General features: G+C 42.5%; 1 protein-coding gene across 1 annotated transcript in view; it reads left to right on the top strand.

The window, feature by feature from the left end:
• Nucleotides 1-12,492, top strand: part of LOC148326422 (arf-GAP with GTPase, ANK repeat and PH domain-containing protein 3-like) — a 66,566-nt gene that overhangs the window by 10,036 nt on the left and 44,038 nt on the right. Inside the window, exons 3-8 of the mRNA XM_088310581.1 lie at nucleotides 1,187-1,274; nucleotides 5,695-5,780; nucleotides 7,395-7,536; nucleotides 7,615-7,749; nucleotides 9,658-9,785; nucleotides 10,229-10,384. Coding sequence (XP_088166707.1) covers nucleotides 1,187-1,274; nucleotides 5,695-5,780; nucleotides 7,395-7,536; nucleotides 7,615-7,749; nucleotides 9,658-9,785; nucleotides 10,229-10,384 — 735 coding nt within the window. The remainder of the gene's footprint in view (nucleotides 1-1,186; nucleotides 1,275-5,694; nucleotides 5,781-7,394; nucleotides 7,537-7,614; nucleotides 7,750-9,657; nucleotides 9,786-10,228; nucleotides 10,385-12,492) is intronic.

The following is a 12,492-nucleotide window of genomic DNA, read 5'->3' as shown; positions in this document are numbered from 1 at the left end:
CCGGCGGGCGAAAACGCGGCAAAGCCTGCAACAAATCACACGAATGCTAAGTGACTTTCTCGCTCGTGCTTTTCCCAAGATGCCCTTAAACAAACACGTGTACTCTCCTTTACATCCTACTGTGATGAGCTCAACGTTTTACTTTGATGATCTGCTCTGCAGGCTGCAGCTGCTTTTAATTTCGCAGCAATTAAAAAAAAAAAAAAAGGTGGACTTGTTTTCTGCAATTAATTCCTGCATTTTTTTTTTTTTTGCCGCTGTAATTAAGTTGCTCTGCTGATGATTACGAGCTGAATGATTACACGCTAAAGAGAAAATAGAATTGCAAAAAGGCACATTTTCACTGACTATACAGAAGATAATATAATGTGTCATCGCTATAGCAACTGCTGGACTGCAACTACAGTAAATAGTAAAAAAAAAAAAAAAAAACATAATAAATACAACCCCCGTATCCGTTTTTTTTTGTCATCAGTGAATTCATCTCACAGATTTCTTTTGTAATCTCTCCTTTTGTTTGTTTTGGGCTGAAAAATCACCATTTTTTTTTTTATGCGGCCCAAAACAAAAGTATTAATTTTGAATCATTTTGTGATGTACAAGTGAACTTAAGCGCTTCATTTAGACAAAAGTAATACTCGGTTGTCACCATCTTGTGCCGACGGGATGTTGAAGTGAACTGACGAGTTCCAGTAAGATCTGTTACTCAGTTCTTCTACATGTACTACAAATGGTACGCGGGCTCCCCCTAGTGGTATGCAAAAGAATTACTGATTTTTTTTTTTCTTTTTCAATCCATTACAAGTTGTTATATTTGAACTTTTTCGTACTGTGTTCAATACATTTGCATTTCATCTCAGCTTTCACTCGGTCGCTATCATATTGGTGTCTACTGTCGTCTGTAAACAAATACAGTGCAGCTCAGCTTGTGTGTGTGTGTGGGTGTGTGTGTGTGTGTGTGTAGCATCCATGTGCCTGTAGTGTCTACCACATACTGAGAAAATGTTTGGACCTCATTCCAATATCATTTCTTCATCTTTCCACCGCTTGTCTCTCCCATTTGCTGACTTCTTTTATTGTTATTGCAAGTCCCCGAAAGGTGATTAATTTCCACGAATGTGAACTAAAGAGCTGTAAACGTGATGGACTCACGCTCATTCCTCTTGGCTTTTTCTTGTTTTTGCAGGGAATTGTGGGGAATCTGTCCAGCGGCAAGTCGGCCTTAGTCCACCGCTACTTGACGGGCACGTATGTGCAGGAGGAGTCTCCTGAAGGTAAGATCAGCATGCAGCGGCTTCATGAGGTCGAGAGGTGACATGTGGCACGCATGCGGTCTTTAAGAACAGGATGCCGAGTGGTCTAAGGCGCCGCGTTCAGGACCCAGTCTCCCAAGGAGGCCTGGGTTCGAATCTCGAATTTCCCCATTGTGGGACTAATAAAGGCAATATTATTAATAAAGGCAATATTATTATGGTGAACCCCCTCACTAATTACAAGGGAATACTGACTGGCTGTGAATGATTGAAGCCCCGCCGCACCACCCCCCCCTCCCAAAAAAAGGAAAACAAAATGAGACTGTGCTGCAATTGTCTATAGATTTGATGTAGCAAGTTGCCACCAGATGGCGCCAAAGCAGTACTTTAATTGCTATAGCCTGAGCAGAAAAACAGCCACTAGGTGAATTTTTTTACATTTTTACATTTTTTTTTTCTAGCACTTCAGATTTTGCTGATTTTTTTTCTTTTAAGTTTAACCTATAAAAGATTTACCATGCATTGTAATTTGTAGCTATGACATTTCAGGAAAAAAAAAATCCACCAGATTATTACTAAATATATTTCGGATTATATTATTGTAACTATAATACTATTCTTAGGTAAACCTGGCAGATTCAGAATCACCGCAAAAAAAAAATCTCGGAACACTAACTTGCATCTCCGTTTTAAAATAAATAAATCAATAAATAAAATCTGTTGACCAGTGTTATTAGATTAAATGAAATTTTAATAATTTGTTTTAAATATAATTTTCCTTTAAATTAACTGATTATATATGTGTATCATAATTTATTTTCGAGAATTGAATTAATTTTTTAACAAATATAATTGATTTTATGATGGTGATGGTTAGCATTTAAATGATAAGACTGATTTTCAGAAATAGGACGATAAAAGACTAAGGATAAAAAACTATCCATTTACACGTAACAAGTTAATTTTCCATATGTGCCCGGAAAGGTTTTCAATGTAAATGTGCTCATTTTAAATGGCGGAGACCCGCAGGATGCCGACTGAAGCGTATCGGCGTGATCGTAATGAGAATGGCGCCCTCTGGCCCCACTTTGGCATCTTCAAAGATGAACTGAAACGCTTGTAGCTTGCATTTGTATCTCGGATTCATTTTGCTGCACAAAAAGACAACCATCGCGGCGCGATTTTCCCTCCCAGACACCTCTTGACGTTCCTGATTAGCGGCCATGTTGTGCACATTTCCAATCAGCCCGATAAAAGGAGCTCCACTGTGGCTGTTTTTTTTTCAATACACAATGCATGGAGAGAAACGAAACGAAAAGAAACAAGCTCCGAGGTGTGTTGCCATGGCAACAGCAGATGGAGTGCCGTCGGATGTCAAGGTCTGAGCCTCTGTGTGAATGCCGCCCACCTCAGCCGTCCTCTTTTTTTTTTTTTTTTATAAAGTTGGACCTGACCCGCTCATGTAACCCATCATCATCATCATCATCTTCATCTTCATCATCTTCACACAAGGAGCTACAAGACACCTCTGGGTGGTTACGTAACAAAATCCATAGTCTGACAGTCTATAAGCTTCCCTGGCAGACTCTCGTCTCCATAAATCATTCATTCCGCGCCTTGTTCTGATCCCTGTTACGAGAGCCGGCAGACGCTCTCGTTCTCGGCGCTTTGTCTGCCTCGTCAAAAGCGTCACTTTTAAAAGGAAGTAACTGATGGTGCGTGGATGGCTCGCCGTTACACAAGCACCATTGAGAGTGTCCGGCTTTTTGCGAAGCACGCCAAAGTGGACCCGCCGAGGTGGCAAGTGTGACTGAGTCGAGTGGCTTTACTTGCCGAGATGAGATGAACGGACTCAACCTTTCCAAAGAACGGACACTTGATTACGCAATCGAACCAGAGCCAGGCAACACGGCGCAACTCCTGAAGCCAAACTCGGTCCATAACAATCTTACCTTTTGATCACAAGAGACAAAAATATGTGGTAGCTAGCCAGTCGCCGGCTAACGCGCAAAGTTAATTGCTTGGTACAGCCAAGTCTTTTGTTCACAAAAAACGTTTATCAATAGCTAGCTAGCTAGCTAGCTAACGTAGCAGTCTACATCTCAGATGTTCCAGTAGGCTTTTCCTGTTTTTGCTTTGTGCGAACAATGTCTGTTATTTGGAACTCTTCTAATTATTTATTTATTTATTATTTTTTTTAAAGTAGCCCGTGAGCGCCACCTAAACATAATATATTAGCGTAATACGTTACCCCCAACACTGTCACACCAAAAGTTATAAAAAAAAAAAACATTTGAACAGTAAAACACTCTTTGGATACAAGCTATTAAAATATTTTTGCTCTTAATTGGTCTTAATCGTTCGCTTGGGCTTCAGTGACACAATTGTCGGACTTTCAGAACATTTTTTTCTCCTTAGCGCTGCAGTCATTCTTAATCATGTCATCTTTTCCATCAGCGAGATGCTTGCGCGCTTATAAAACAGTGAGAACATCTCATGGTTGTAAAAAAAAAAATGTAATAATTTTTCCCCAGGCTTTTCCTTTTTTCGATTTAGATCCTAATATCTGAAGCGACTATATTATTCAATTTCATCACATGGTTCTCGGGATATATTGTTCAGTCATGAGTTTTTCTTCTTCTATTTTTCCTCTCATGTTTTAATCTCCACAACATCGCAATGTGTGAGACGGGAGTGACTTTTGAGTGTTAACACCCTCGGGTGTTAACTTTATCGGCAAGTGGAAATAATATGCATTTTATATGAGATGTAAAATGATGACGAACGGGTGGGAACGAATTGTGCGTGAGTCGCACAAGTTTAGTGCTGAAGGTCGCTCTGCCTTCATTTACTTCCTTTGTTCTTCTTTCTGTCAGCAAGCCAGCTATTGCCCAATTTTTTGTCAAAGGATTTTGATTCTGGTCCTATGTGACTTGTGCATTTAACAGGCGCACGAATGTGATTGGCGATTTTTTGGCCGTTGTTTATTTTCACTTCCTCCCTGTAAAGCATATTGCTTTCGATGAAGCATCACACGGCACAATTCTCGGCGAAACGCAATGGGAACACCCTCGGAGGAATCTCGAGCGTCCAACAAGAATTGAAAGGCTTACAAAGCAACAAATTAACCCCCCGGAGATGAAAAGATCATGAAGGTGACGCTCCCCACTGCTTGGAGTTGATAATGGAAAATCCTTACAAGAGCATTTCGAAGCCACGACAAAGTAGCGAACCATTTTTTTCACTGTGTGTGTGTGTGTGTACCTGATATTGCAGCACAACAACACGACGTGACCTCATGAAAAGTTTGGGCGACAAGTGGAAGCGAACCTCCTCAGGAGCGCTTTGACAGGAAGCGGGCCGGGGGGTCTCTCAGGAGCCAATTACGTGGGCGAGAAATTGCAATTTAGCATGTCTAATGCACAGCTGCCACAGGAGGCACCCGGGCGACACAGTCACCGCAAAGCCGCCAATTTGACGACGCGTACGCTCACCTGGCTCTGCGGTGAACGCGGTTGAGCCCCCCCCAGCAATGTCAACCGGCTTGAATTAAAACTGTCACACCGGTAGAACACGCAACCTATCAACCCGCTCACTACCAGCTAGCATATTTAAAGATTCTTACCTTTGGATCACAAGAGACAAATAAATGACTGCTAATTGCTAATTAGCGCTCATTGATATTTCTTTTTAATTAGCACTAGCAGACTTAAATTCGTAACGCCAGTCAAAGTAGATCCGAGTCTTTTTGTTCCCAAAATTATGAGTGTATTGTTAGCTAGCTAGCTTGCTATCTACGTAGCAGTCCACATCTCAGATGTCCAAGTCGGCTTTTCCTCTTTTTGCTTTCTCGCAGAAGTGCGAGCATTGACTACTAATGGGAGTTCTTCAAAATTACATATATTATTTGTTCTGTTTCAAAACCGAACAATTAATAGAAATTTAATTAGATTTCCAATTTTGACTTCTTTGGATCTTTAAAGCACTGTAAAAAAGTGCAGACAAAACGCCGCCAGGGCTAATGAGGAGTCAATATAAAATCACATTGACATGCTAACAGGAAATGAGGATCAAGCATATTTCTTCAAATAACGAATATTCACAAACAAACGCTGTGGTAACACACACAGGTAATAACAAAATAAAAACAACGCTCCAAAAATCAAATAACAATGCTCAAGGACACATATTCCTCCCAATGTTTGAGTTATATTATTTAATCGGACGCAATTGCAACTTCTACTTCTCTTATCTTATCGCGCATATGCCATGCATGCGCAGCGCGACACTGCCCCTAAGAGGCCAACGCGTGCACAGCAGGAACAGCTGATATTTGTCTTTTTTTCCCCTAATCGCCTCAACATTTTGACAGCAAATGAAGAACTAAAGATCTAAACAACAAAACGTGATCAAAACAGTCTCGTACGCTATTTTTCCGCAGGTGGACGCTTCAAGAAGGAGATCGTGGTGGACGGGCAAAGCTACCTGCTCCTGATCAGAGATGAAGGAGGACCTCCAGAGTTACAGGTGAGAGTGTACACAAAAAGAAAAGAAAAATCAGCAGCAGTCATGGCGAATGAAAGTATTAGCCCACACACCATTACCTCCCTGCTGCTCTCTTTTAGCCCCCCCCCCCCCCCCCCTCCACTCAAACGCATTTAAAGGTCACAGCGGATCAACGAGCAACTTGCAGTCAAACGCCAAAGAGAAGGCGGCTAATCGTCTTCTTAAACCCGAGGAATTGAAAGAATAACCGAAGGAGCTTGACATAGGACTGAAAAGATGACAAGCTTTCATATGCTTTTTTTTTTTTTCTTTCCTCTTTTTGGGAGCACTTCTGCAAACATTCAAATGCATGCTGATGGGAATATGAGTAGGAATTGTCGTTTGGCCAGAAATGCGTCCAGGTTGCTCCCCGCCGACCCAAAGTCAGCTGGGATGAGCTCCGGCTCACCTGCGACCGTCACCCAAGGACAAGCGCTAACGAAAACAAACGAATGGGTATTCCCACTCGTCTCAACGACTTCAACACCAGACAAAAAAAGGAAAAAATGATTTCATTTCAGTTGCAGCAATCTTTTCAGTTGAAGGTGGCGCGACCTACTTTATTATACTCATGGGTGGTAAAATGTAATCTTATTCCATGTATGATTTATTACTTCTTGTGAGGTGATAATGAGGACAGGAAGTACCCAGCAAAAATAAATAAATAAAAAAATGTCTGTGACTCATTTGATAGCTTTAAATAGTTGGACAATCGTAGGAAAGAGTATTAAATCCACCCTGAAAAGTACTTTATGCCAATAATGCTAAAACTTTAATACTAAAATATTCTTTGCATCCAACAAAACCCGCTACAACTCTGCTTACCTTCTCGCTTTGATGTCTCCTTTCATCCCCTCCGTGCCCACGATGAAAATGAACGGCACATTTTTTTTTGATGCATTGCTTGGCTCCACTCGAGGAATTTTTGCTCTCTCGAAACAAACACAAAGACAAAAAAGATTGTAAATCCATAACAATGGCAGAGTGTTCCATCCAACGCAATGTTCCTCTTCCTTTGAAGTGGCTCACAAATGGTGAAACATTGCCATCATGTGGTGGTTAGTGAGATGTACATTTTTAAAACTTCTAATCATGAGAGTGCATGCTAATTAGTTCGTTGACAATTTTGAAAACGGGAAACAGCAGTCCCAATAAAGCAAAACATATTTTAATATTATTTTTTTTCTGCTCTTCTGTTGACCTGCTAATCATTCTTAGCTACAGCTGGACATTGACTGTATGTAAATATGATATGTAATTTGTACATTTTCATTAACTTAATTCCAAGTAATGTCTGTAAATATGCACATATTCATTTCGTCAACATGAATGTTGATAATTTATTTGAATATTTTGTACACGCGCACACACATTAAACATATACACACACACACAGAGCGTGTATTAAATATACATAAATGTAATTTTACGTTAATCTTATTATCATATGCGTAATTATTTTTTTCCATATGAAAATTATTTTTTTTAATTAGCATTTGTTTCATTTTCTTTTATATTTATTATTTAGTGTCAGTCTCTGCTAAAAAAAAATAAAAGGTGTTGCATTTTAACATCCATCTTTTTCTGTGCCCCAAGTTTGCCGCCTGGGTGGACGCGGTGGTCTTTGTCTTCAGCCTGGAGGACGAGATCAGCTTCCAGACAGTGTACAACTACTTCCTGCGTCTTTCCAGCTACAGGAACGCGGCCGAGGTGCCCATGGTCCTCGTGGGGACGCAAGGTGCCTGCGTCGGACTCGCTCACTCGGGCCACTCGCTCTCCATTCGCGGCATTTCTTGAAACTCTCTTTCTGTCCTAGATGCCATCAGCGCTGCTAACCCGCGAGTTATTGATGACTCACGGGCCAGAAAGTTGTCCAATGACCTGAAACGCTGCACGTACTACGAGACCTGCTCCACCTACGGCCTCAATGTGGAGAGAGTCTTTCAGGATGGTGAGAGCACACAATCTGGCGGCGTGTCAGCATTTGAGCACATCTCATTCCAAAAATAAGAACTACGTGGCACGAAAGTAAAAGCATATCGCACTGCTTTAACTCTCTTTTTTCTCAATTGTCATTAAAAATGCTGCGTGGACACATAGTGAGATGTAAAAGGTTTTGTTTTGGTCAACGGTTGCAACTTGTGTTAGCATACTAACTATTAGCCTCTTAGCATATGATTAATTCTCAGAAATTGTCTCTGCTACATGGTACGATCAATCCATACTAGCATGTTGTTGTTCTCGGTTTCCTACTTGTTAGAAGTTAGCATACCGGCAGTGTAGCTAGCTTCATAGCACAATCGAAAATTCTTATCCATCTGCCTAAACTCGTTTCCTACCCAGAAAATCTTGTGAGCTGTTAACATGTTAGCATGTTATCGAATCTCATTATCAGTCGTACTCGACTGAAGGGCATTCTGTAAAAAAAAAAAAAAAAAATTGGGGGATGGATACTTGTATGTTAGCATTGCGCTCTTAATATGTTAACAGTCCATTAGTTCTGGAAATGGCAGTTTGAAGGCACGACATCAAATCCTCAAAAAATGAAAAACAAAAATGTGGAATCCAAGATGGAAGCACCAAAAGTACGTTTTTTATGGAACATTTCCTTGACTGGATCATTTTTAGCACTCTGCTGAATTTGTTTAAATGCGAGCTCTGCGGTTCTTTCTGATGGGTGTGCACTCTTTCACGGCTGTCCTCGGCGGCCGTTTAGCCTTCTCGCCCCGGGCCGATGAGCGGCTACCGCATCGCAGCAGGGGAATTTAGGGCTCATTTCCCCGCCGCCCACCTCCTCTGTGTTCCGAGCGCTGTTGGCGCGCGCATGGCCGACCGAGGTGCACCGTGGGTGGCACTGCATGCGTATTTTTGGTCGTATCCAAATAAGTTTCTTTAAAACTCATTCACTGCCAGCCCAGCTAAAATGAACGGACCTTTTGACGTCTATGCTCGTCAATGGCAGTGAATGAGTATATGTCCACTTGGACATGATAATGTTACACAATTAACAAAATGTGCCCACACGCATAACTTAAAAAAAAAACAAACTATGTTGAGTTCCCCTTGAATCTAGAATGAAGTTATCATTTAATCTCCCTAAAGCGCATTTGAAAGCTCGCCTCGATATCAAACGAAATGCTGACTTGCCGCTTGCCGGTCCGGCTCCATTAATTGCTTCCCGAAGCCCAATCGGAACCGATTAAAAAGAGATGAAGGTGGTTTCTGCTGTCAGGCGACGTCGGGCCGGCTCTTACTTGTCCCGGTTGTCAGCAACGCTTCCCATCTTCCTGCCGCTAATTTGCGTTTCGCCGCGTTAATTAAACGAGCGACTGCGAGGGGTCGCTCAAACGTTGGTCACACTTTCAGCGTCGCAGCGACTGACAACCAGCGTAATTAGTTGCGATTCTTCTCCGGCAGTCTAGTTGATAAAAAAAAAATGTGTGTTTTCATTATGTGTTTGGGAATGATTTGAATAAAAAAATTAAAAATAAAATAAAGCAGGAAATGAAATGTATGTAATAAATCTTTTTTTCTGCTTTGTAAATGTTGCTGCCATTTACTGGAAGCAAAAGTCATTAAAAGAAGAAATCTTCTGTGACATTTACAATATGGAAATTATGTTTGGGCCATAATTGGATCCTTTGTACTTTGTATTAAGCATGTGATTTATATTTGGAACACGGTTGGTGAGCTTCATGTCAGTCTTAGTTTTTATTTCCCTCCTAAAAGAATGAAATAAATAAAAAACAAGCAAAAAATTATTTATTTTTAAAGTTCCTCTTGCCAGAAGATCACTCATCTTCACGTGTCATAGAAAAGAATCAAACGGAAATGCTCTTCAATTGGTTTTGTCCTCCAGTGGCCCAGAAGGTGGTGGCCCTGAGGAAAAAGCAGCAGCTCTCCATCGGCCCGTGCAAGTCTCTGCCCAACTCGCCCAGCCACTCATCCGTCCCTGCGGCGTCCATCCCCTCCGTTCACATTAATCAGGTAGGACCCGAAAGGCCGTTTTAAGGTCATGTGATCCTCACAAATGCCTTGATTTTTTGGAAATAAGGTCAATACAATGTGATATTTGTTGACTAGGTTGATGAAAATGCCGCAGACAGAACAGTTTTCAATTGTAGAAAAAAAACTGCACGTTCCACTCTTCGCCAATAAGTTGATACGTGCATCAACAGCGCCCTCTGCTGGTGGCAGCCAAGTGGTGCACTCTATTTTTACTCCGTTGCTTTAATTAACAATCAATTCCACGCAAATTCCTGCCCCCTACTTTCCAACTGTGTGAACATAAAAAGCCCCCAGCATGATTGTCTTATGTAACCGTTGCTAAAATTGTATCCAAATTGACCTGATGTTCTCACTTCCTCTCCTCCTTTTCATCCGACGGTGTCCTCTTTACCTTCCTCCTTTTCCTCTTCCTCCTCCGCCAGGCGGCCAACGGCGGCTGCGCGTTCAGCGACTACTCCTCCTCCGTCCCCTCCACCCCCAGCATAAGCCAGCGGGAGATGCGCATCGAGACCATCGCCGCCTCCAACACGCCCACGCCCATCCGCAAGCAGTCCAAGCGCCGCTCCAACATTTTCACAGTGAGTATGCGACAGCTGATCCAAAGTAACACCCACTCGCACTACTAGGGCGCACTTTGTCCACTGGAGTTGGGGGGGTGGTCGATAAAAACAAAACAAAAAAAGTGCCCGAGCCACCTTACATGTCTCCTATGCAGGCTTAATGGGCACCGTGGGGGAAAAAAAAACAAAAAACACCTCACAAGTTATATTAGAGCCCTTCAAAAAGCAAATCATAAAGATTAACACTGTGGAAATTTTTCTTGTCCTTTTTTTTTTTTCTCTAATTGGATGTAGTGAGTGGATTAGGTTTCTCACGGAACCTGTGACGACGAAGGCCCCCCCTGCGCTGTCCAATCCAAATCTTTGAACCCCCTCCCCCCCACACACACCTTTGCCTTCTCGTTCTGACTGACTGGATCCTCTTCTTTTTACGTCACGTAAATAAGTCGGAGCCTCATCTTAAGCTCTGATCATAAGCCCCGCCCCCACTTGCCCCACTCAAATCTGATCTTTAAAAAATAAAAAAGAAAGAAATTAAAAAAATAAAGAGAGAGAGAGAAAACCCGCCCCCCCTAAACCCTCGTCTTCTCTGAATCCCCCCTCCCCCCCTCGTCCGTGTCCTGTTGCTTTCACCGGCAGCCTGTGGTGTGCACTAACCACTCTAAACTTCCTTCGCGTGTCTTTTTTTATAATTGTCTTCTTCCCCTTCTGCCTGCGCTCCTTCCTTCTTTCCTCCTTTCCTCTTCCTCATCTCACCGAGCCTCAAATTTGTCTCTGAGATTCTAGCCAACCTTTAAATGGATGCTCGTCCTAAAAATGTTCTTTTGAGACAAATTTCACACTCTCAGAAAAAAAAAGGGTTTGATTATACTCTGAGGAGTACATTGGCTTGTCACTTATAGCGAGTCACTAGTACCTTCCTCGCCTGCACCACGAATTAGAAATGCATTCCCCTTGTCTAACAGAGGGGGCAGCATTGTACTGTAATATTTTTTTATTTTTTTTTTATTTGCCAACTAGATATTAAAAGTGTGCTACCCAGACTTCTGCTTCCATTTCATGCTATGCAACTGCCTATGAGTTACGTTTACACGTTTCCGGGACAATCTGATTATTGGCAAAGCTTTTTTTTTTTTTTTTTTTTTTTTTTTAAATTGAGCAATTTGATGTACAATAAATTAAAAAATGATGAGCATACCCGCTTTTCTGACAGTGCAGGCAAGGTGAGATTGCTTCTATTCTTGCCTTCTTTTCCTCCCCTGTTCCTCTGTCTCCTCAGTCCCCTTTGACGCTGAATCACCCCCTCCTCCCCCCCTCACTGTCCTCTACCTGCTCTTCTTTCTCCTCCTCTACCGCCTTCACCGCGCGACCCACGGCTGCTGTGGGAGCCGTGCGTGGGCGGCCCTCCGAGCAGTCCAGGCCTTGTGCTATACCTCCCTTTTTGTTGTCTCCCCCCCCCCCTTCCCACCCATCCCTCCTCCCTTGCTAGGTAGTGACTAACCATGTCCACCAGAGAAATGATCCGCTCCTCCCCGTCCGCGTCATGGAGATGCCGAAGCACGCCACCTACCCGGTGTGGGTGCCCGAGTGGCAGGCCGAGCGGGAGTTTCAGCTCATGACCTTCTGAGGAGCCGCGAGGAGGAGGAGGAAGAGAGGGGGGGGTGTACAGTTAATAGAGCACTTGAAAGAACCTTTTTTTTTTTTGAGAGAGAGGGAGAGAGAGAGAGAGGGTATATTCCCAAACGTCATCCCTTTGCTCATCTTGTCCTAAAAAAAAAGAAAAAAAAGTTCTTTAAAAGTTTGTGTAAGTAAGTCACGCCGTGTTGTTGTTGTTTTTTTTTTTAAATTTATTAATTAAGGGGGACGGGAATCTGCCTTAACGTCCCACAATTCCTGACACTGGCACTTTTAAAGGCAAAATTGAAAATCTTGCTCCCCATGAATTCTTTTCACGCCATCTCGTACCGCTCGTCACATCCTTCTTCCTAGTGCTTCCATTCCGAGGAACTTTTAATGCCTGCTAGGCCGTCTGTCCTTCGTTTACGCGCGTTGACAAGCACATCACGCTCCGACTTCACGCCAATATTTCCTCCTCACGTGCGCCACTTATTGGTGTTCTTCCCCTC

The sequence above is a fragment of the Idiotropiscis lumnitzeri genome, chromosome 12, assembly GCF_059441095.1.
Source record: "Idiotropiscis lumnitzeri isolate Australia: NSW breed Sydney's pygmy pipehorse chromosome 12, RoL_Ilum_1.0, whole genome shotgun sequence".
Lineage (NCBI taxonomy): Eukaryota > Metazoa > Chordata > Actinopteri > Syngnathiformes > Syngnathidae > Idiotropiscis > Idiotropiscis lumnitzeri.
The sequence above is the reverse complement of the archived record's forward strand: the minus strand, read 5'-3'. Positions and strand labels throughout refer to the sequence as shown.